Source organism: Epinephelus moara, chromosome 10 (genome assembly GCF_006386435.1).
Source record: "Epinephelus moara isolate mb chromosome 10, YSFRI_EMoa_1.0, whole genome shotgun sequence".
Lineage (NCBI taxonomy): Eukaryota > Metazoa > Chordata > Actinopteri > Perciformes > Serranidae > Epinephelus > Epinephelus moara.
In genome coordinates this window covers 28,675,588-28,700,347 of record NC_065515.1, presented here as the reverse complement: position 1 = coordinate 28,700,347, position 24,760 = coordinate 28,675,588, and the positions used below count along the sequence as shown (strand labels likewise).

The 24,760-nt window shown below is 39.6% G+C and overlaps 2 protein-coding genes across 2 annotated transcripts; one reads left to right on the top strand and one right to left on the bottom strand.

Annotated features, from left to right (window-relative positions):
* The first annotated feature begins 2,434 nt into the window (after positions 1-2,434).
* On the top strand, positions 2,435-16,355 carry LOC126396621 (calcium-binding mitochondrial carrier protein SCaMC-1-like). Its single transcript, XM_050054844.1, has 10 exons — positions 2,435-2,931; positions 5,001-5,127; positions 5,276-5,363; positions 8,117-8,228; positions 11,220-11,378; positions 11,528-11,680; positions 12,649-12,756; positions 13,166-13,333; positions 13,471-13,621; positions 15,187-16,355. The coding sequence occupies exons 1-10, from the start codon at positions 2,752-2,754 to the stop codon at positions 15,369-15,371; spliced, it is 1,431 nt and encodes a 476-aa protein (XP_049910801.1). The 5' UTR covers positions 2,435-2,751; the 3' UTR covers positions 15,372-16,355.
* A 590-nt stretch (positions 16,356-16,945) lies between these two features.
* On the bottom strand, positions 16,946-19,603 carry LOC126396622 (transmembrane protein 69-like). The gene is made up of 3 exons (XM_050054845.1): positions 19,294-19,603; positions 18,061-18,105; positions 16,946-17,943 (listed from the first exon to the last, which is right to left on the bottom strand). Exons 2-3 carry the CDS (start codon positions 18,103-18,105, stop codon positions 17,155-17,157), a joined length of 834 nt encoding a protein of 277 aa, XP_049910802.1. The 5' UTR covers positions 19,294-19,603; the 3' UTR covers positions 16,946-17,154.
* Positions 19,604-24,760: the final 5,157 nt, after the last annotated feature.

Genomic DNA, 24,760 nt, shown 5'->3' with positions numbered 1-24,760 from the left:
TACTGATGCATTAATGTCTGCATCATTTTAATGTTGCAGCTGGTAAAGTGTGGGCTAGTTAAAATTACTTTATACACTGCTGGGAAGCTTATGCAATAATAATATGTCATAATGTATTAGATTAGTTGGTTTATATTTCGTGTTCATAAATGATACTGATAAATGATAGGCTAACTAAAGTTATCAAATAAATGCAGTGGAGTAGCCTAAAAGATAGGGCCAAGAATATTTCCCTTTGAAATGTAGCCAGTTGGAGTAGAAAGGGAATGGTCATAAAATGGAAATACTTAAGCAGGGTACAAGCACCTCAAATTCGTACTTAAATACAGTACTCGTTATATGTACTTACTTTCCACTGTAGACTTGATAACATTTTGGCTGAAACTTTGTCTTTGTCTCTGCTTTTATTTTGAAATAAATGAGTATTAAACGGATGTACAGAAATGACAGCTATGAGCTTGATGTGAGCGCAGTAAAGCCCGCCTCCCCCCTCCATCGCCCCCTGGCGGTCAGTCAGACTAACAGCAGCACTGATTGGACAGATTATAACAACAAAGTGAAACCAGCTGCTGTTATGTAACATTTGTCGCCACCTCGCGGTACAATATAGGAATTACCATAACACTCTTAATGAACTGCACTTTTCAAGCCACTTTCTTTTTTACTTTAATTCATTTTTTTTAGTGAAGTCGTGTGGAAAATGCTGATGTGTGGACCGCAGGAAGAGTAGCTGTTGCCATGGCAGTGGCTAAGGGGGATCCACATTAAGAAATAAAAAATGCTGCTTTTGCAAATTAGCTACCATATGCACTACCCTCATTCCCACTATAACCAAAGTTTTCTGTTTAAACCAGAATTTATATCACTTCTGTTACACTTGTATTGCACATACTGTGCATATTTCTGTGTGTGTTTATTATATATTAATATAATAATATTATATATTCTCTGAAAATATATTATAATAAATAATATACAATTAAATATTTGAATATTAGTTTGCACATTCTGTGTGTAGCAATAAAGGGGGTTGCAACTGCATTGCAATGCACAATCCTGTATTGTATCATTACAATAGAGCTTTAACTTTGAACTTTGAATATTTAGATGACAAAATTAGACATATTCAAGCTATGCATAAACCTGCAAAAATTTGGCATAGGTATATATAGTTATAATTTTATAAAGTTTTCTCAGAACTTCACCTGGACATATCTGGCATTTTTGGGATTTCATAAAGTTCTGAAGTATACAATATGAGTTTGCAAAGGTCAAAAATGGAAAACAGAATTTAAGAGATTAATCCGATTTTCAGTTTTCTATGTTGCCAACTTTTAAAAGTGGCTGTGGGACATCCATGGACTCTCTACCTCCCTCCCCATATCCATCTCTCCTCCTTGCTGCCACACCAGAAAAAATAAAAATAAAAATAAAAATAAAATAAAATAAAATAAAATAAAATAAAATAAAATAATAAAAGATCATTATCATGGTACAACATGGAATGTTTATTGTTATTTTTCCTGTTATAACAAAATAGCCTATTTAATTGTTTTTATGACCTACTTATCACATTATAGCCTAATAATAATAATAACAATAATCTTTATTTATAAAGCCCTTTTCAAAACAGAGTAACAACGTGCTTTACATGTCAATAATTAAAACAGACAAGACATGAAAACAACAACTTTTAAAAGGACTGATAAAACACTTCAGCGTAGAAAAACAAAGGAAATTAAAGACAGTTTAAATAAACTTAAAACTCAAGGAAAATCAGGAAAGGCTGTCCGATAAATGTATGTTTTAAGATGGGACTCAAAGTAGATCACTAAGAAGAAACTTTTCTGGTTATAACAATATCTATCTTGTTATAACATGTTTATGTGTCATAATAACACTAGGGAAAAACCTGTTATAAAAAACTTTTCACATCATCACATGCTACTGATCTGTTGTTATATTTCTGGCTTGGCATCAGTCAGCCTCCATACACAAAGCAACGGACCCTTAATTAAAAAAGTTTGTGAATTTGTTATGCCTGGAGCAGCTGCTGGATTCTTGTGTGTATGACTCACTGAGCTGAATCAGACTGCCTCCACTGGAGCCCACTGTGAGAGGACTAGCCATACTCTATATGAATATGCATATTTGCGTGTGTGTGTGTGAGGCGGTGTTACACCACAAACCACAACACATAACTCAGATTGAAGAAGCGGCAACTACAAGTTTAAGGAAATGAAAAAGAAAGGAAACTATTTAAAGGAAGATTAGGTTTAAAGCAGCTGCCCTTCATATAGCTACTCATGTTTGAAAATACACGCCATGAAAAAATATTCATAGTGAGTGTTGTTGTTGTTGTTGCAGACGGGTGTGTCTCTGTGGTGTGTGTGTGTGTGCGCAGTGAAAGAGGAGGTCTTCTGAGGCAAAGCAACCCGACTGTCCCCACCCTTCTGCTCAGCTCTGCCAGCCTACCTCATCCGCAAACTGCCTTCTGCTAAGTTTCATTGTATCACCTCTGGCTACCGGGTCGTTCCCTACACCAACTTATGAGGATTTTCCCACGACTTTGTTTTGAAGCTGCACCGCGGAAATCTCTCTGAAATCCCACGGATCGATCCTGGTGCTTGAAACCAGAAGTGCCAACAGCCGCAGGAATCGGCCTGTGTGTGTGTGTGCGTGTGTGTGTGTTTCCACAGCAGTTAAATTGCTCAACTTAGCGTCTGTGTTGCTCTCAGTCTCACATCAAACATGTATCAAGTCGTCAGGAAGCTGTTTTTCACGGACTGCTTGTGTGCTGATGATGCGTCCAAAACATACGAAGATCTGTTCGCCAAGCTGGACACCAACAAGGATGGGAAAGTGGATGTGTCTGAGCTGAAGGCGGGCCTGGCTGCCATGGGTATCAAGACTGGGAGAGAAGCAGCTCAGGTAGAGTCATGGACACAGGAAACAGCACACATGAAGGCCTCACAGGGCGAGACAGTTGACACAAATACTTTATGTGTAGGCTATTAAGCTGCTGCATTCCTGATGGAACAGGACAGGCTGCAGTTACTTTGTATTAACTCTCAGTAAACCTAACAATAAAGCACAGGCCTCAGAGGAAGTAACTAAATACATCTACTCAAATACTGTCCCTGAGTACTGCTTTAGATACATGGCACTTTATTGTTACTTCAGGACTGCAACTTTAATGATGTTTTTGATTAATTACTAATGTTTAAGTCTATAAAATGTGAGGAAATAGTGAAAATTGCAATTATAATATTCCAGCTGCCCAAGAAGACATCTTCAAATGTCTGTTTGCCTTCAGATATTCCATTTATGGATATAGAAAACACAAAAAACATAAAATCTAAACATTTTGGGTGCAGAAACTGGTAAAACTTTCAGATTTTTGCTTGATAATTGAAGTTAATGAAAACATGCTCATCAAAATGATCATTAATTCATCATCAAATAATGTCAGCACTACTTGTGAATGTGCTTTGTACTTAATGCTGCATTCATTTTATAGGAATATTTCCAAATACTGCTGACTCATGTGTTCAATGAAATCTGAGCGTCTTTAAATTTGGCCTGTGCTCAGTTGTAATCCTGAAATATCACCCCTTCAGGACTGACACACTTTCAAACTTTATCTAAAGAGATTAGAAAACTCACCACTGGCACCATGTTGCGGCTGCTCTGCAGCTTTTGATTATATCACATGATCTTCATCAGCAGATGGAGTTTTTTCCAGTTTGTTTCAAGTTTTTTTCAAGAGCTCTCATCCAAGTTAGGTGAAAAGATGAGGTTTGAATTATGTTCTTGACTTTGGAAGCAACAGTTGGGGAAAAAAAATCTACAACAAGGTCTATTTAGTAGCAGTTCTGGAGCTTTTACTCACAGCACATGATCTTCATTGTAGGTTTTTATCCTTGTTTTATCTCCAATTTTATCTTCATTGATGCAGTAAACTTTTGAATGCAGTACTTTTACTGAGCAGGCAGATGACAGAACAGTGTTCGCCCTTCCTTCATTACCAACACTGAGGTGCCCTCCAGCAAGGCGCTCAGCCCCAAACTGCTCCAGCATGTCTGCAAAATGTGTGACAGAATGTTCTCACACAAATAGTAACATATCACCTGGAGCATTAACACCCTGGCTTCTTTGGAAATCAGCTTTATTTCTGCAGAAGTAACAGCAAGATCAGGCAAGTGAAGAAACTGTTTCAAAGTTCAAACTATAGGTGCAGGTGAGCGTTTATTGTGGGCTGCGACTTGACGAGGACGGACCCACCTTCGCTAATCAAATAGTATCACATTCCTCACACTCATCAGTGAGTCTGATAACTATAAAAGTATGACTCAGGAGAAAAAGGTTAGGAAAGGTCACTGCTCCGTGTCGTAAAACAGGAGCTTTCCATATCTATGCAATTACATGACGTTGATATGATAAAGGTAATAAACATGCGCACAGGCTACGTTTGGCTAAGTGGTGTTCTCATTAACACCACAATTCATCTTCTGAAACTTTACTTTACCTTTAATTTAGGCAAAAACTAATTCATTGAAAGTGGCATGGTGTTTTTTTCTTTACATTAATTGATTTCCATGTGGATTGCACTCATCCACAGTACTTGGATCGCCTCTTGACTTTTGAAAGTATTCAAAAGTCACGCTGCGATTCAGGTTTCACTTTATCCCCTGAGGGACTGATCCTGAATCAGCACAAATTTGCTCAACATTATGCTCTTACAACATAGCAAGACAACTGAATGAAATACCTCTTGATCATAGTCAATCCTTGCAAACAAGGATACAGATGAATAAAGGTGATTAAATTCAGATGTTGATGAATAAATGTAAAGCAGGACATGTAGGGTCAAAGGAGGAATTTGCTGCGTTATTCTGGAGGAGGTGGCAGACTCAACTAAAAGTCATCGGCCTCTCTATAACTGTACGACATGATGACATTGGGTTGCTAATATTCTGTGTGTGTGTTTTTGCTGTTAGAAAATAGTTTCCTCTGGAGACAAGGACAAAGATGAGGGGCTCGACTTCAACGAGTTCACCAAGTATCTAAAGGAACATGAGAAGAAGTTACGACTGACCTTCAAGAGCTTGGACAAAAACAATGATGGTATGTGTGCTGTAATTATCTCATCTAGCAAACTTCAAATGTTCCTAAAGCGTATGTGTAGTGATGTGTCTATCATGTTAGTGATGGGGAATGTACGTTCCTCAGCATGTGAGAGATGTCAGGACTACTGTGGTTTCATTTTCAACAGGTCGAATAGACATCACGGAGATAAAGCAGTCATTTGCCGATCTGGGAATGGACATCAGTAAAGCCGAGGCAGAGAAGATCCTTCAAAGGTATTTCTGCTTATTTTGTAGCTGCTAATGATTTAAGAAGGTCACTCTGCAGGTCTCATGTAAATATTCATCTCCTCTTACTCTTGGATCCAAGCAAAACCCTCATGGAGTTACATGTAAAGTGCAAGTGACAGAAAGATGCCAAAGGCGGGGACCAGTGTGAGGCACTGATAACCAGTTCAGTCTGTATCTTGGCTCTGAGCTGACAGCACGTGATAAAAAGCTGGCAAGATATCTAAGTCGTGGAACATATCCAAACATGTAGGAACAGTATTGTTAATGGGGGAGTTTGATTAAAAATTGGCCATTAGATAACGTTGTTTTTGTTAGCTTGGTGAGTCTGGTGAACAATTGGGTGAATTAAAAGTATTTTCACGATGAGAGCAAAAACTGTAATATGTAAAGGGGTTGCTCCACTAACATTTTCAAAGCCTAGGACCTAAAGGGCACACATATAAATAGCCTACACAGGTACCCTGCTGGTGTATATAAGCACAGGGCTGCTCACAAGTTGTTAACCAAACCATGATGTTTCACTGCCTTTTAAAAAGGACACATTTTTGATGAGTTTTTGTAAATTAATAATTGACTCCCCTGCTTTTTTTGTACTTAAATAACATGTCAGATAAGCAGACTGTTATGGAAGAAATGCAGAAGCCCAGAGGCTTCCTCCATTAGTTAAATGATCACATTATTTATAAGTACTGTAGTTGTTTTGTCTTATCACACTTTATCAGCAATTTTACCAGGATGGGGGCGAGCTCTATATGTCAGAGAAAAATAAATAACCTGTAAATACGGTAATGAGAGAGAGAACTGCAGCGGGAGTGGGGAGAGAGAGAGAGAGAGAGAGAGAGGTTAGACTATAATATTTTTAAACCTTTTTTTTAATAGTGTACAGTTTTAATTGTTGTCGAATATTTCATACAACAGATATTTTATATTCACAGTATATCTTTGTAAAACGGCTCCAGGTTGCAGTTACTATAGGTATACCACACATATTCAGTTCCCTGCTTTTGCTCTGGGTTCATAAATGCTGGAGGAGCTAACTGATGATAAAACAATAAGAAGGCTAAGTATAAATCAATTTGTCATCATTCCACTTTGACAAACTAATGGGACAACTGTTTGTGTCCCAACATTCAATAGTAATAAGACTAAGCTCTGGGATCTACGTGTGTGTAAAACCTGTTTGATATGTGTCATCAGTCTGTCTGGCCAGAAGCCCAGTCATAGTTGGAAGCACAAAAACAATACAACAAACATTAAATGTTACTTGGTAACATTGTATGCAAGCAGGAAGTGTAACAGCAGCAGAGAAAATATTGTACCACTAATAAAGAAACAAGTTTGAAATGAACACGTTACACTGAATTGGATCCTGTTCAACACTCCATATTGTTCCCAGCTCTTTGCAGTCAGGCCGGGTTTATGCAGCGAGATATCCAGTATGTTCTGTATTTGCATAAACAAAGAAGCAGCAGATGTACAGGAGCAAACTTGACAGTGAGCCGTAGACAGAGAAGTAAAGCAGGATGTGCATGACTCTGAATCAGACAGAAAGATTTGTTTGAAAACCGCAGAGAGTAATTTATGAGTGTGTCAGTCAGCCGTACTGACACAGAGGAAGGAAATAAAGGAAAAATGAACATTTAGGGCAGATGAGGACAGAGATTGGCTACAGAGGAGACCGTAGAAGAGATGGAGGAGACACATGGTGTCCTTATTTTTATTACTTTGTTTCAAAGTATAGAAAAATAAGCTAAGAAATGTGCCGGTTATGTCATTTGTGTTTGCTAATTTATTCTGAAAATAGATTTTACGTAAAACCTGTTCTACTGTTATAATTGCTGGTGGTTTGATTTTAATGACTCTAATCTTCTTGTGACCTATTTTTCTGTTTTGTTTGCATGCTTCCACACCGCTGTCTATTGCCAATCTCTCTCTGTCTCTGACTGAGCAGAAGTAAGGAGGAGCTTAATTGGTCTGAAAGTAAATGGAGTTTGGCGTAGACTATCATCCATTTTCTTTGATGGAGGGCTTGTAGTGAAATGAAGTTTACAACATGAAATGTTACTTTTATTTTGATAAACGTGATGCTAATTATTCTTTAGAAATATAAATTAGTGCCTAAATCCTTTTTTTTGTGTTCTTTGTTCATCACAGTATGACGAGATTAAGATTCTGGACTGTGGGTTCATTTGTTAGTTAAACTTCTGGTTAGGTGTCACTGTCCATTCTCACATTGTTCAGGATTCAGTGTTTATTGAAAACACAAATTGTGCATTTCCTGTTGGTGTTTAAGGCGCCTGTCATGCAATCATTAAGTCCACAGTTGGAGTCCAGCTGAAGGCCTTTGTTTCCTGTCATCCCACATCTCTCCCTCTGTTAGCTCTCTTCTACACTTCATCAGATACAAAAGGCAAATTAAAAAGGGTCATAAATATTTACCCTGCCTCTCGCCCAATGTCAGCTGGGATAGGCTCCAGCCCCCCCGCGACCCTCAAGAGGATGAAGCAGTTAGAAGATGGATGGATGGAAAATTGAAAAAAAGCACCCTTGTTGGTGCTGTTTATGTGCTCCCAACAGATTTCCCCAATCATCAACCCTTAACACTAAAATATAAAAAGCCCATTTCTGCCCCTACGAGCCAATAAGTAGGCCCAGTTAGTCTTAAGTGGACCTTAGTTTCATATTTTAGATGAAAACAACACATAAAATGTGGTCTTCTGTCTTTCCCTGTTGTACAGTATTGATGCGGACGGCACCATGTCTTTGGACTGGAATGAATGGAGGGAGCATTTCCTGTTTAACCCAGCTACCAACCTGCAGGAGATAATCCGCTACTGGAAGCATTCCTCGGTAAGGAGAGGGCATGACTCAGTAACTATTCTGTCTGAAGGAGAGAGAAAAAAGCCATAATGATGGAATTATTTTGTTATCATCAAAGGTGTCCAAACTTTCTTGGGCCAGAGTAGATAATGTGAAAATACCTGTGGACCAGCATGCATGATATTGGTTGCTCAAAAAACCAAAAACCAAAAAACGTTTTTATCTTCTACTGAATAAGTATTAAGCTTTCCCCCGTTCTTAAAAGCGGCAGCCCTCACAGTGTGTGAAAACTCACTAGTTCCTATTTGATGCATGTCTACAAACTACGATATTCCTGCCATTGTAAGGTGAATGAAAGAAGTACACAGTGATCTTGTTTAATTAACCAATATTGTGTGGTGGGCCACATACAATACATTTTGCCAGACAAGCCGAGGGCCTTTTAGAGTCCGTACGCGGGCCACAATTGGCCCCCAGGTCGGACTTTGGACATGGCTGGTTAACATAGTGATATACTCATGAAACACAGACCAAAATAATGCCACACATAACCAAAGGTTAAGTCCAAAAAAGTAAACATCTGTTGTCATGGTGTGGACTAAACTTTAAAGGTTTAAAGTATTTTTAACTTATTGTTAATGTCTCTTTTGTTTTAATGAGGTATTATAAGTTATTATGAGGCATAATTACAGCCCAGTACACACAGTTGGTAATGAAAAAGCATTTCTTATACAGTTTTCATTTTGCTCTGGCACCAAGGCCAGTCTGAGCAGATCGAGGATGCCCGGACGCCCTCACATAGAGAAAAAAAATCCCTAGTTATAAACTCCATTTAATAAAAACAGAAGAAATATGGAGGCACCACAGTTAACTGTCCTACCCGCGCCTTCAGTGTCCTTCAACTGTCCCAGACATCACTTTAAGGACCATTGCACTAAGAGGGAAAGTTGTGAAAGAGAGTTTTACGCTGATACTGGATTTGGGTGAGGACTTTGGCAACAGATCAGTAGCTGTACGTCACCAGATGAGACTCATTCATATCCAAAAAAGAAGTGAGAAAAGTAAAGAGACAAGTGGAGACAAAAACTTTTTCATAATGACCTTTTCTTGGGAAAAGAGGCTGTATAGAACTTGCAAAAAAAGAGTCTTTTGGTCCAGTTCAAGAAATGTAGTCTGATTAGTTTTAGTCAGATGCTTCACTTCACTCCCAAACTTTTTGCTGCTTGTTAGACTAACAAAGAATACTCAAATCCAAATTCAACTGAAGTTTCACACGAAACACACACAGTGTGACGTGCACTATGTGTGCATGACAGAGACACATACAGTTCCAGTCAATGGCTAATCTCTGACGTTTGCTGCCTCGGTTCACTGGCACTGCCTCAGAGGTTAAATAAACCTGTGGCTGCTAAACTGAGGCGGAGATAAGCTAATTTGAGAAGGATTATCTTGTCAGTGGGATTGGGACAGGTCGCGCAGAGAGTCTAGAACCGGACAGGGGTGAGGTTGCTAAGATGAGGCAGTGGTGAGACTGAAGCAGTGGTTGGAGTCTTCTATGGCAGTGAGAGCCTCACATCATCTCCAGTGTTCATGCTGATGGTTCCTGGCTGCTCGGGATTCAGCTTCTCTTCCTTCGGGCTGGATTTGATCTGCAGACCTTTTGACATCTGACGGGGAACTTTATTAGAATCGTGTAAAGGAGTCTGAGGAACAGAGTTTAGGAGGGATCTTGTACCACAGTGGGGCTGTATTGTACTGGATCAGCAGCTTTATCAGAGTTGAGATGGCCTTGGCTCTGCTGCACCCTCACCAGCAGCACCAACAGACAAACTTGTTCTTCATCGACTTTGAAGAAGATGGGGGGATCTATGAGGTGGAGGTGGACATGGTGAGTCCAGGTTGTCTCCTGGTCATGAATTAAAACTTGGCGTGTCTTGATAGTAGAACCTGATTGATACATCAGCCAATTAAATCTTATCACAGATACTGAAATATTCAGTATGCAGGCCCATAAATTACAAGAAACTGCAATACAGAGAGGTATGTTGAAGGTAATTTAGAAACAGTGTTTGTTCACTAGAGAGCACTTACAAATTGTTTTTCAACTGTAAAATGTCCTGCTTAGTACATTTCTCTTTCTATATCACAATTTTATATTAATCAGAGATGAGTTTTCTTTATCAAAAATATATTTTTATGTTATGTGTTTATGTCTAGAAATTTATATTGGCTTATATGTTGTGTGTACATTTGTAAAACTCAAAAGCTGACAGGCCGGTATACTGGGTGTGGAGACACTAACATGGATATCTGAGCTATTGTGATGCACTTTAATGCGGCCAATTACTTATAATGTCCAGTGTATGAGACTGTGGGACAAAGGTGCTCTTCAACTCTGATTTTTAAGGACACAGTTGGTATTTAATTAGCTTTATTGTAAGGTGTTGTCCCTCCACTCCCATGACTGTACAAGAGATGTCAAAATATTTTGTATACCTTGAAACACATCTCTGTTTAGTAACTGAAACACCCACAAAATGACCTTAGAATTAAATCACGACATCTCTGACAAAGTCTCCGCGAAACAGAACATTGTTTTATACTCAAACAACTGGTTTCATAAAGTGTCGTGCAATGATGTAATTGATCTCACAGCATGGATCTGTTGTTATGTAAGACTTCGGATGAGGATATGCTGAGTGACCGGTGCTGCCAGGAATTAAGTTCAAGGCGAAGCAGGTAATCATGTGGTTTTAAAGGTGTGATTCAAATAACGTCAATCTCAAACACAGGCTTCCATCAGTTTTAAAATATGCATAAAATTTATATTTGAACAGTACAAAGCTCTAGTTATATTCAGACAGATCTATTCTGACAGCTTATGGCTATTAATGAGCATATCTGTTTGAGAGTTGTGAGAGTTTCACATTTCCTTTTAGCTCCTTGATGATGAAACTATACACAGTTGACACAAAATTTAAATGTGTCTGACTGTGGTTTAATTATATTTGTTTTGTGTAGGTGCTGGACATTGGTGACAGCCTCTCCATCCCAGATGAGTTCACAGAGGAGGAGAAGACGACCGGTGTGTGGTGGAAGCAGCTGGCAGCGGGGGCCATGGCCGGTGCCGTGTCCCGTACAGGAACTGCCCCACTGGACAGAATGAAGGTGTTCATGCAGGTGTGTCAAAACTTTTTTTTAATTGGTGGTCTGTCATGGTCATGTTTGTGTTTTATATAACCTAAATGGTGCCTTTAGAACAACAAAATACATGTATTTACATTTTTAAGTAATGGCTTACAGGTGTTTTTCTTTTCTTTAATGTACAGGTGCATTCCACCAAGACCAACAAAATCAGCCTGGTTAGTGGTTTTAAGCAAATGTTAAAAGAAGGAGGCCCAACGTCTCTGTGGAGAGGAAACGGTATCAACGTGCTGAAGATCGCCCCGGAGACGGCCATTAAATTTATGGCCTATGAGAAGGTAAACAGAAACATGCTAGATACATAGATGCACTGTATTGTTTTGCAGCATGTCATTATTGATGTAACCTTTTCAATATCAAAGATCATTGATGTATTGTAAAATTTATAATGACATCCCAAGACACAATGTCAGCTCAAGATAATTACAGACACTAATGGAGTAATGGCGAGATCCGGCGACACAATACGTATCACGATACAGTAATTACAATTCAGTATATTGCAATATATTATAATACCTGTTAGCAAAATGAGGATTTAGGATTACAGTCAATGCTAGCGATGCAAACTTGTGACTGCAACCTCTGAAAAATGAAGCCAATGTGGAAGTGCCAAAAAAGGAACAGCTGTCGCTATTTTGACATGCTTTCAGTTCATAGTTAGTGTAAAGTTTTGATTTGTCTAAAAAAAAAAAATATCATGTTCAGCATTTGCTTGCGCTAAAAGACTGTCTAAGGAGTTGGATATTCACTTTTTTCAGTAATGGTTTTAGGCCTGTTTTTCACCTGCAAAAACTAGCATTAGCATTATCGCAGTTAATTATAGCTGTGAATCCACAACACTAACCAAGCTAGTAGCTAGCGTTAGGGTTATCTCCACCCTCTTGTCCAACTATGGTCACTTTTGGCTCCAAAAATCTAAGATGGTAATGGCCAAAATTCCAAAGTCACGGTTTAAAACCAGAGTCCTCAAACCAGTGGGTGACATCATGTTAGTTACGTTTATTTTATACAGTCCATGGTTTAAGCTAGCAATATGTTGTTATGTTGGAGTGGAAGAGTCAAATGGCTGAGGATGAATTACTACAACACTGAAGGATCTAGCCTTCGGGGGTTCACAACACAACACAAAATGACTCACTCACTGCCAAGAGCCTTTGCATGTTAAGTTTAAGTTTAAGATCATTACAGTGTTCATGAGAATCAATATTTTCTCACCCCTATACTCGTCACTGTCTTTCATCAGTATAAGAAGATGCTGGCCAGTGAACCAGGGACGATCAAGACCCACGAGAGGTTCCTGGCTGGATCGCTGGCTGGAGCCACAGCACAAACTGCCATCTACCCCATGGAGGTAAGCGGAGGCGGAGGCACTTACAGGTGTATTAAGAGTGCCGTTAAGAGTGCCAGAAAATGTATTTTCATATACATTTAATGAGACAGATAGTTATCTAGGTTAGGTCTACACTAATGGTCCTCTGAACCCTGCCTCTCTCAGTCAAACCTTAAATAAAGAGCAACGTTTAAAGATGTGAGTGACTTTAGAAAGATAATGCAAATTTCCCACCTTGATCTTTTTGGTGAAGTGGTAACACAATGTATCAATACTGACACAAACTCATTCACAAGTTGTTCACCTTCAGTCAGACTAAAGGCTACATCCATATTTGTTAAGCCTCAGCAGCTGCTGGCTGCAACAAAGTGTCAGTAGAAGTGCTGTCAGGTACAGAACGGCTTCACTGATGATCACTTTGTTCCCGCAGGTGATGAAAACCCGTCTGACCCTGAGGAAGACCGGGCAGTACTCAGGAATGTTTGACTGTGCCAAGAAAATCCTGAAGACTGAGGGAGTGAAGGCATTTTACAAGGGCTACATCCCCAATCTCATCGGCATCATCCCCTATGCTGGCATAGATCTGGCAGTGTACGAGGTATGTTTTCATGAATCATTCTCATGTGTCATCTGTCATTAAAACAGTGAAGGGTTTGCACTTATGTTCTATAGATGTCACTTTTTTATTTTGCAAAATCAACTAATCACACACAACCTCTTTCCTGTCCCCACCAGAGCTTGAAGAACCTCTGGTTGTCTCGCTACGCCAAAGACTCAGCCAACCCTGGTGTGCTGGTGCTGCTTGGCTGTGGTACTCTATCCAGCACATGTGGACAGCTGGCCAGCTACCCCCTGGCTCTGGTCCGCACCAGGATGCAGGCACAAGGTACAGAGAACCAAACCTTGTTCAAAATTCTGTCAACTTTTAATTTAGTGCTGTTGGCATTTACCCAGTGATCATATCCAGAGGAATATACATGAAGGGTAGAAAATAATTTAAAAAATTTTTTTACAGTAGAGGATGATTTTTTTCATAATAAGAAAAATACATATATAGAAAGATGTAAATCAATTTACTGGTGAATGTTGTGTTATTGGCACTCCACCACTGTAGCTAAAGTAAAGACTGAGTAAACATTACTTGAAAGAAACTTTACCAATTACCAATAAGCTGGTGAACATTGTGGAGCAGATTTTTCCCTCAGGAGTAAGTGGAAACTAAAAACAGGCCTAGAAGGAAAGCAAATATTGGACACAAACACACCTCCAAATAATTGGTTATGTTGCACTGTATCTGCTGGATATGTAGGTAAGCTCTGTTAACAGATATCTGCATACGTATGAACAATCTGTTGGTGACAGGGCAAGGTTTTGGTATCTTTGGCATATTTGATATTTTAGTTTGTGTTCGTAGTCCAAGTAGTATTGACCAATCATGTTGGAGCGGCAGTCAAAATTTATCGGCATTCATATACAGATATCTCTTTATAGAGATCGTTGAAAATGATGGGCACACCAAAAAAGAGGTTTTGGCCTGCATATCTGCTGGCAACACTGGAACCCTGCAAAAAAACACAATAGCGTCCCACATCCAAACACTGTTTAAGGCAGGTGCAGGACCATAGACTATAGTAAAGATGGACAACATAACAGCTCCTTCAAAGTGAAGCCAGAGCATCTTAGTTGCTCTCTAGTGGCTGGCTACAGTATAGGTCATAAACCCTGACCCCTCCATGTTAGCGGACAGGACGTGGGCCAATCTAAAAACTCAACGTACGCATCAAATAAACGCTTTCTGTCATTTTAGGTAGTACTTATTGCACTGATGTATGTTCAAGTGTTTTTTTCTGATAAGTTTCATTAGATATTTGATGCTATAAAAAGGAGGCCATGATTTCCTATGTCTGCCAGCTGTTGTGCTCGTGATCAATGGGGCTGCATGCTATTGGTTGGACAAGAGTATGGGCGGGATGTGATAACCTGGGGATCGCTGCTGCGTCGCAGACTCTGGCTCCGAATGACCTCACAAATGCAAGCTGACAGAGGCCGTTTGTGATATATTGGCTTCTTTTTTGGTCAGTAGGAGTAAGTGTCCATCTTTATATACAGTCTATGAGCTGGACCAATAAAAGATAGAAATAAAAGAGCTACAGTGTGCAGAGCTTTCTCCATGTTAACCACAGAAATATTAGCCGTTCCTCCCACACCAGTAGCTGTTGGGTTCCAAGATTGGTAACTATGTGCAACTGTTTCAACTTCATAAGGTGATGATATATCATTGTTGTGTTTACAGCTTGTTTCTGCTGCCCCCAAGTGGCAAAACATCAGTCACTGCAGATTCAGCCCAAAAGCTCCTAAATATTTATATGCCCCCATGCAGGCGATAGGCTTGGCAGGAGGCATCATGTTTCGCTTTTTCACATTGTTTTTAAATATTTCTTTTTTTCTCAGCTTCTCTTGAGGGCTCAGAGCAGCTGCCCATGACCAAGATTGTGAAGAACATTCTGCAAAACGAAGGCTTCTTTGGACTTTACCGTGGCATCCTGCCCAATTTCATGAAGGTCCTACCTGCTGTCAGCATCAGCTACGTGGTGTATGAGCACATGAGGGATAACTTGGGTATTCAACAAAAGTAGGCAGCAGAGTCATGTGTGACTGTGTGAGAGTGTCAGAGGATGAGCAGCAATTTTTCGTATTTCAAACACATTCTTTCAAACGTATTAGGAAATCTGTCGTAAAGAACTTGTTTACCAGTAGGTCACCAAAGATGGAGTCACTGTAGAAGTTTTTAAAGTGATTGCAGGACTTTGGCTAAACTGTTGAGCCATTATAAAAATAGTTTACAAAATCCTGCAGTTCTCACACAGGGCTTATAATGATTAATAAGACTTCTACAGTGTTTCCATCTGTTAGTAATTTGTCCAATTTACATTTAGGATACACCCACAGATTATAGTGCACTGTAATTCTCGGGGCTCAGTTTGGATCAACTGACTTTCAGTTCAAACCAAAGATGGGGAGTCCGAACACCAAAGACACTCAAGACATTTTAAGTTGTGTTATTGTGGATTTGGGTAGAAATGGTAATGTTTTTGTATCAGTCATTTTAAGTATGGGTGCTTTTATGCCACGTTCCTCTAATACTTGACCAAAACACACATTTTTCTTTTTTTTCTTTTGCTTTCTTTATCAAAAGTAGACACACCAAAAGTTGAAAATTGACACCTTCCTTTCATTTACAGACACTTGTTGAGCTTTATAAACAGTTTACTACAATAGGGTGTAGTATTTTGTGAGTGGGGAGCTGTTTCATGTTGAAATCTGAGGAAACTGTTGAAGTGCAATACTGTATTTACTCTTTGGGGATTCACATGCTGGTATATTTGAGACAGGTTTGCACTTTTGGAAATGGATTTCACTCGAGTTTTGTTGGTCTGTTTTTTTGTAGGACGTCATTATTGCACCTTTTCAGTGGGTCTGGTGAACAGGAGAGTAATGTGCCTTATGTGCTGTTTCTCAGATATCTGTGGACTTCTACACCCTCTATTTTTTTTCTTGCCTTTCAATATTTGGTTCATTAGATGCTGGTGTTTACATTAATAAAAACATTTTAACAAACATGAGGTATTTTGAGTGAATTTATTTCAGTTTGTTTGAAAATGTATTTGAATTTGCATTAATAGATTTGATGTTTGTCATAAATGTGTGGCACATGTCAAGCCAAGCACTGAATCAGCTGTGATTTGAAAACCTGTTAAAGTTGTACTGTAAACCTGGATGTATTCTAAACTGAGTGCAACCTTTCACATGAGTGTGTTGCGCCATTTGACCCCTGTAGCTTTAAGTACAGATTACTCCAGTTTAGATCTTATGTAATGGCCTTTTTCCCACCGGTGTCAGTACTTCTGACTTTAGCTGTCTGACCCCAGCCACATTAAAGGACACAGCAACAGTGGCTCTGTGAGCTTGTTGCATTGCTATAAAGATGGCAGTGAAGTGAGATTGCTTTCCACTTGTCCACTTCCTGCTTAATCACACAAAACGTCCTTTTTGATATTTTGTTTCTGAATAAGGCTGAAGAAGTCAAGCAAAAATATTCAACATTTCTTGGTTACAGCCTCTAAAATGTGTTTCTTTTTACTCTTTCATATCACAAATTGAAGACCTTTGTGTAATGAAAAGAAAACAATAAGCTCACATAAAAATGACGGTGTGTTGAATGACAAAAATGCATTTATTTGACATCTGAGCAAGAACTTCCACATTTTCTGTCTATTTTGTTCAGTTCTTTGGATGTGTGGTGTTCGAAAAATGTCTGATTTCTGCGACTCCTAGTGGTAGCTTCAAAAACATCACTGACAAAGTGACCAAATTCAAAAGCATGGTGGCTTTCTAGTTTTATATATATATTTATACTTTTTAATCTAAGAATAGCTTCTTCTCTGGGCATATCCCATGAACTACAAGTGTACCAAGAAGAGATAAAAACGCCACGATGGTCAGGACATTGCGCAGGGCTTTGAACCAGCTGGGGTAAGTGGGCAGCAGAGACAAATCATAATGCAGCGAGATTCCAAGTCCCATGATAACCATGGTGGTTGCAGAAACAAGGCTGTCACTCATCAGCATGGCCACCCACGCTAACAGGGAGGGAACCACACTGTTGGCCAGGTTTATCCAGTCCGGTTTGGCTGGGCTGCTCTCAGGAAGAGCGAATCCCCAGCGGGATCCACCAAGGAAGGATACGATGGAGGCGCCATAAGCTAACTGAGCGTAGGCCAACTCTGGATAGTAGCTCTCAGTCACAGCCATGAGCAGAGTGGGGGCGACAAAGGGGAGCAGCCCTGCAAACCCCAGGTACAGGGCAGGTTTAGGACTTTTCCACAAGTGTTTCATGTCATAGCGCAGCAGATCCAGCTCTCTGGGAGGTTCAGGCTGCTCTGGTCGCTTCTTCAGCCTCGCAGCAGAGGAGTGGAACTGTCGGTTCCTCGCTGAAAATGGAGCTGCATGAGTCTGGGTCCTCTGGAATAGCTCAATCTTCCTGAAACCGAGGACAGCAGGAGCATTTATTCGTCCATCACTCCTTTCTGAAAATGGCAGCCTTGCCGTTGAGGCCCAGCAGCTCTGCAGGGAGCTGGATCCAACATCTGAAGCCCTGCTCAGGGCTGATGTCCAGCATCTTTGTGGAGGACCTGCCCAGTGCCATACCTGAAGACAAGACAGTCAGATTAAAAAAAACAAAAAAAAAAAAAAACATTTTAGTTTTAAAATGAGGCATTGTTAGAAATGTGAGCTAAAGAGTTTTTGGAGCAAAAGCTCTGTTACCTTCTGTGCAGCAAAAGTGCTTCTTTGAAATATAGCAGAGAGCATCTGATGAGAAAAAGAAGAAGATAAACAGATCAGGTCAGACAGAGCAAAGCTGCACAATAAAGGCTCATTCACTCAAAGCTAAAATACAAAAAGAAAATCAAAATAGGAATAATAATAAAAAAAAAGAAAAAAATAATTCAGTGTGACACTTGTTTGTGGTGGTTACACCATGCATATGTGCATTGAAAGCCCACCAGCAGAAGAAGCTTTCATTTGTACAGCTTGTTCTACCATGTAGTTTAAAAACTACCTAAAAAGTAACTATAGAAAAATGACCAATTTGTTAGAAGTTTAAACTTCTTCTGATCTCACTCTTATCTAACATACATATACACAACAAGAAATAGTTGATGTTAGAGCAGAGACCGTGCATCTTAGAGAGGAGACACATTTTGTGGCAGGTTGAAAATCCAGTTTCTAACTATTTGAATTCCCCTGTAATTTTTGCTAGGAAAGAACCAACTTTTAATATTTTCCAAGGTTACCAGTTATCATCTGAAGTATGTTCGAAATAAAATACTTGACAGTGGGGCAGAGACTGTGCATTATGGAGGGTTTTACATATTTTGGAAGAGTGTTATGAAAAGTGCTATATAAACGCAATGCATTATTGTCATAATAATTATTATTCACCCTTGAAGGAGGGTGAATTCACACTAATTTACAGCAATATTCAAATGTAGGCTAACATGTCATACAAACGTGGATTACATGAACAAAATATAGAGATATGATTGCCTTGATTTTTTTTTTTTTTGAATTTTCAGTAGATAATCTTTTGATAGTGTGTTACTTTGCACAACCTTATTGACGGACATTACTAAAAGGATGAATTAAACAATCCACATGCTGCTATTTCTCATGCATGGGGCACACTTCCTGTCCTATCAGAGGGTACATGGTTGCACATCACCTGACACTGACAGAAACCAGTCAAACCAGTCTGTCTTTACTGGGTCTTCCCCGGTGCGGATTCCTCCCTCAACTGTACCGACATTTAGCTACAACTATACACCTCACACAGGTACACATAATTAAAGTGTGAAAAGTTAAATGTGTTTAAGTACTGCAGACTGGTTCGTGTTACGTGTGTCAACCGACACCACCACAACATGGCTGAGTTAACGTTAAGTTACACGGTTGAAGACTGTCTCAGCGGTTAATATGAAACACAGACACTACACTTACCTCTGTTTCAAGCTGAAAACATTGTCCTAGAAAAAAAACATTTATCTCCCTTATAAATCGTATTTATCCCCGGGGTCACACAGCAGTTGGAAACCCGCTGGTACGCGGCTTATTTCTTCCGTGTTCGTTAGAAAGCAGCCCAGAACTAACGTTACAGTTCCACTAGTTAGTCTATATCAAGACAAGCTGGCCTAAAAATACATGTAAATATTAATAATTTAACAAAAACTTACTACAAACGTACACGTGTATGTCATTTGTTTCAAACTGGCCGCGTATTACTCTTTTTTTCCAGTTGTTTTTATTCTCAACATCAGTAAAGATACTCGGTTATCGATTAGCACGACTGATTAACGAGTGCATCGTTCAGTTCGTGACGTATCAGTCGTATCAATCATACAAGGCATCAGTTTAAGTGAGGACAAATTATGTGTAGACAAAAAAAATAATAAAATTGAAATGAATAGATTATACTTCTGCTGCTACTACTACCAATAATAATAATATTAATATTAATAACAATTATTATTATATTTTCTATATTATTGTTATGTGTAAATGTGGACAGAATATGAGATAAATATATAAAAGATTGTATGTTGTGTAGATTATATAGAAGAATTTTAGAATTACTAAGGTCATAAATTGGAAAAAACAAAACAAAAGAAAGTTATTTTTCATGAAACTGCTCAGAATATCATGGACCCATGAAATAAAGTGTTTTATTTCCCAACATAAAAGAAAAAACTCAGACAGAGAAATAATGAGTCTATGTATTCATTTGTTGGCCTAAAAGTAATAACATTCAAATGTAGTGAGTCTAAAAATACAGGAATTAAAGTTGCCCAGTGCAAGGCTTTACACAGTGCATTCAGACACCCTCACTTTTGTCACACTTTGTTATGTTGCGTTCAGAGTTGTCCCTGTATTGTCTTGGCTGTGTGCTTCAGTTCATTCTCCTGTTGGAGGTGAACCTTCAGTCCAGTCTGAGATCCTGAGTGCTTTTGATCAGGGTTTCATTATTGATATCTCTGTACTTTGCTCTGCTCAGCTTTCCCCTGACCAGACATGCAGTCTCTGCTGCTGAAAAACACCCCCAAAGCATGATGCAGCTTCCACCCTGCTTCACTGTTGGGATGGTACTGGGCAGGTGATGAGCAGTGCCTTTTCTCCAGACAGGATGCTCAGAGCTGAGGCCAGAGAGTTTTCATCAGACTAGATTATCTTGTTTCTCATAATGTGAGATCTAATGTAATCTGTCTTTCACTGAGTAGAGGCTTCCCTTAACCTTACTCCATTTAACAATTAGAAAGGTCAAGAAAATAAAGATGTGTTGTCCAAACACCATACCCCATTAACATAAATAAGGTGGGAAAGGTTTTTTCTTAAAAAATTTCCCAAACGTCTCAAACAGCTTAGGAAGCAGAAGTAGAAAACCAAAACATTTCTGTTAGAAAAATAAATTAAATCTCCCCTTCTTTGTGGATCAGCCCATAAAAGTTCATCCACATCTCTCTGTTCAATATTGGCCTTCAGTATTGTCCAAATGTTTACCTGTGCCCTGTTATAGTGCTCATGCTCTGATTTCTAAGTGAACTCATTATCTAAAAGTGATTTCACATGTTTCTATGTGGAAAGGCAATTGGCAAAATAGTGCTGCAATGTAGAGACTACACTTTAATTTAAAGTGTATTAAATTGCAAGCTGAGTAAAAACCAACGTGTTGTTCATGGTTTTGCATAAAGTGTGTTTTCAAACTACAGACTGTGTGTAAAGCAGAGAGCCTGCATTCAGTTTAGCACACTTGGTAAATGCACTGGCTACAAGTGTTAATGGTTTCACAGATATTGCTTTAAGAATCACTGTTACTGTTTAAGCATTAAAAAACAACTGTTAACACAAATCCACACAGCTATCCAAATGTGTAAAGTATGGATGTGTATTCCAACTATGAAACTACAAATAAGGGAAAGTACATACACAAATAAACTTGTGTTAGAAAAAAACATATAGAAAAAATTCGGCTAAGTCTAGCCACCTTTGTGGGTCTGGCCATAAACCTTAAAACTTGTTAAGGCAATTAGCAAAATAGTGTAGCAATGTAGAGACTACTGTTCAGCTAGAAGTGTGTTAACTTGCAAACTGAGTGTAAAGCAGTTGTGAGAGTGTGTTATAAAGTGTGAAGCAAAAAAAGTGCATTCAGATTGGCACACCGTCAATGCTTTGACTACAAGTGTTAATGGTTTTAAGTGCTTCAAGAGTCACTGGTACTGTGGGAACATTCAGAAAAAAATTAAACTGTAAAAATACAAACAAATAGATTTTGGCTGAGAGTGTCCAAATTAACAATGTAAAACATTTATTTGCCCATGTGCCCACTTTCTTCACGTCTATGCTTGCAATTTTCTTGCAGCATTTACATTTAAAATTAGACACTTAGTCACTTTTTTTAAAAACATTTTTTAAAACCTTTTCAGGAAGCTGCTACAGTACCTGCCTTTACATCACATGTTTATAAACGCTGCGTGTCACAAAACGACCTGAAAGTGGCGTACATCAGACCAAACCAGACTTTATGGGAGAAACTCTGACCCATGCTTATGAACATTTTGTAGACAGGAAATTAGCAATGCAGATGGTGTGGTCGAAGCCTGATCGTAGAAATTGTCAATTTTTTTTTTGCTGCACACCATTTTTAGCTTTTGTTCGTACGTACATTTTTAGTATGGATGCTATGCTCTTTTTTATAAATGAGACCCCAGATGAGTTTTCGATGAGTGGTATTAAAGTTCAGAAGGAGTGCAGGACACTGCCCCTATTGTCTTGTTCCAGACGGTGGTGAGAACCAGGTTGCCCATGTCTTTGCCCGCATCTGCCTCAGTTCCTGAGACCAGCTCTGGATCATCTGGCAGGCGCTGGATTAGTTCCACTGTGTTCTTGTAGTTCAGCAGGATTGAGACATCATCAGCTCTCAGCTCCTCCTCGATGGCTCTGATTGTGCTTGAAAGAGCCTCTGTCACTCTGCTCAGATCCTCACCCCTCAGCTTAATCACCCGACTCTTCTGCTCCTCTTCCTCCATCAGTACAGTAATCCTGGCCTCCTCTTGCCCTTGTAGGAACTGGTGAAGCCTCATTATCTCCCTTTGCATCTGCATCTCCATGTGTGGTTTCTGGACTGTAATTTGTTTTGCTGTTTGATTGCAGGGCTCTTTTGCTGTATTAAAAAGCTTCAGAATCCACTTCATGATCTTCAGAGATTTCTGGAGCTCCTCCCGGTGATCCTGCGCAACTTCATCGATGTGTCTGAATGTGTGGTTTGTGTGTCTTTTTGAATCCCGACAGACAAAGCACGCTGGCTGCTGATGGTTGACACAGAAGAGCTTGAATTTCTCCGAGTGCAGGCTGCAGAGATTCTCCCACCCTGCAGAGACTCTCTGAGCTGTCTCCAGTACAATGGACTCACATAGGCTCTTTACTGCCATGTTACAAGGTGGTCTGCAGTTTGAATCCCTGCTCCGACAGAGTGGACACTCCTGCGGTTTCCTTCTCCACCATTCCAGCAGACAGGCTTCACACAAGCTGTGGCTGCATGGCAAGATTACAGGGTGTTTGAAGATGTCATGGCAAACTGGACAGGTGAGGTCTGTCACTGAGAAGAACGACGTGGACGACATTTGATCTCCCAGTGAAGCTGAAGACACCCCCGGCACAAAATTGAAGCGACACAGGATCAGTTTCTCCTGTGTAAAGTTCCCAGAGAGTTTTACATTGGTTCTCAGCTCTAAACTTTCAGAGTCTGAAAACCTTTCCTTCCTGTTTGTTGTGCTCCAGTTGAAATTGTAGGTTTCGTCTAGTCACGCTATGCATCTCGTCTGTCAGTCTCTGCAGTGAGGGAAGACTAAAAAGCACTTTTCTCCGCCTTGTCCTGTTTAAACAGGATTGTAGCTGCAGTTGTGTCATCCTGTGGGTGTGTCAGCTTCCAAAGCAATGTGCTGCTTCTGTCACACACTGACAAACACACACAAATACACTACTCTGTTTGCCAATAAACAGTGCAGCTCTGCATGCACTTGTCATTTAGGAAAACTGTCAACTGGTCGAAGATTTCTATGATTCTTTGAGCCACCTCAACTTTAGCAACTCTGATGAGTGACACATGACTCTGAGCCAGAACATTAGAAACATAAAACACTTAGCCAGTGGTGGAGAGTAACTAAGTACATTTACTTTAGTACTGCACTTAAGTACAATGCTTGGATCACTTGTAATATTATTATGTAATGGAGATATTATGATGGCAATAAGCTGCTTTGCACGTAAAATTTGGATCTGCAAAGCACTTGTAAAAACTACAGTTGCCAAATTAATGTAGTGGAGTAACATAGTTTTTTCCAAACATTAAGTGCTTAAGAAGAACTAGAAACCAGCAATACAGCAGACAACAGAGACTTCTGACTTCTGAAATAAGTAAACTGTGCACCTTTTTAGGAATAATACATGTAAACATATACAGTTTTCTTGGTGTTCTATAAATAGGCCATCAACACACAACAACGTTGAGCTTCACTGTTTTTCCTTGTCCTTGAGCCTGAAGGCGAGGCCCTCAACCAGTCAACCTAGTCAACCTACGTTCCACTCCACATTTATGGTCAATAGCTCTCAGCAGCATTGAGACAGAGGTTTCAGATTCAGGCAGTCAAAATGACAGCTCTGCACAGGGTGTCTGGGCTCAGCCTCAGGGCCAGAGTGAGGAGCTCTTTAAGGTGCGGCACTTATGGCTAGTTGCCTCCCTGAAGAGGAATTCTTGACACATTCAACTTGAATGAGCCCCAGGTGGAGCTTAGATCATGCTGGAGGAATTATGCAACCTAAAAAGCTTTTAAAGTACCCTAGTTTATATAATTACAATCACATTCATTGGGCTTCTGATATATGTACATCAGACTAGCCTCTTCCACTCCATGTCTCCCTACTATAGACCCATTTTTGTCCTTTTTAAGGGGGTGAGGGGATCTTAGGAGATAGTAGGTGAACATTATATGTCAGAGTCAGAAAAAGCTTTATTTATCCCCTAAGGGCAATTCAGTTTCTACAGTCACCCACTGCACATGAGCAAACATACTTCCCACACATCAGTAATAGAGGAGCGCAATAAGTGACAGATGGGGAGTTGGAGTTATGCAACAAGTAAAACAAGAAATACAAACCAGAATTTAAAGGGAATAAAAACAGTTAGAGAAGTGCAGTAAGTGCATGAGTATATTGCACATTCATTCATTCATTCATCTTCTAACCGCTTCATCCTCTTGAGGGTCGCGGGGGGGCTGGAGCCTATCCCAGCTGACATCGGGCGAGAGGCAGGGTACACCCTGGACAGGTTGCCAGACTATTGCAGGGCTGACACATAGAGACAAACAACCATTCACACTCACATTCACACCTACGGCCAATTTAGAGTTATCAATTA

What these genes read in the sequence shown, in the direction of transcription:
- LOC126396621 (XM_050054844.1), top strand. Translation starts at nt 2,752, where the DNA reads ATGTATCAAGTCGTCAGGAAGCTGTTTTTCACGGACTGCTTGTGTGCT. An exon ending in GCTACTGGAAGCATTCCTCG is followed by an intron (nt 8,229 to 11,219) that starts GTAAGGAGAGGG and finishes TGTTTTGTGTAG; the next exon opens with GTGCTGGACATTGGTGACAG. An exon ending in TAGATCTGGCAGTGTACGAG is followed by an intron (nt 13,334 to 13,470) that starts GTATGTTTTCAT and finishes TGTCCCCACCAG; the next exon opens with AGCTTGAAGAACCTCTGGTT.
- LOC126396622 (XM_050054845.1), bottom strand. Translation starts at nt 18,105, where the DNA reads ATGCTCTCTGCTATATTTCAAAGAAGCACTTTTGCTGCACAGAAG. An exon ending in GCACTTTTGCTGCACAGAAG is followed by an intron (nt 17,944 to 18,060) that starts GTAACAGAGCTT and finishes TCTTGTCTTCAG; the next exon opens with GTATGGCACTGGGCAGGTCC.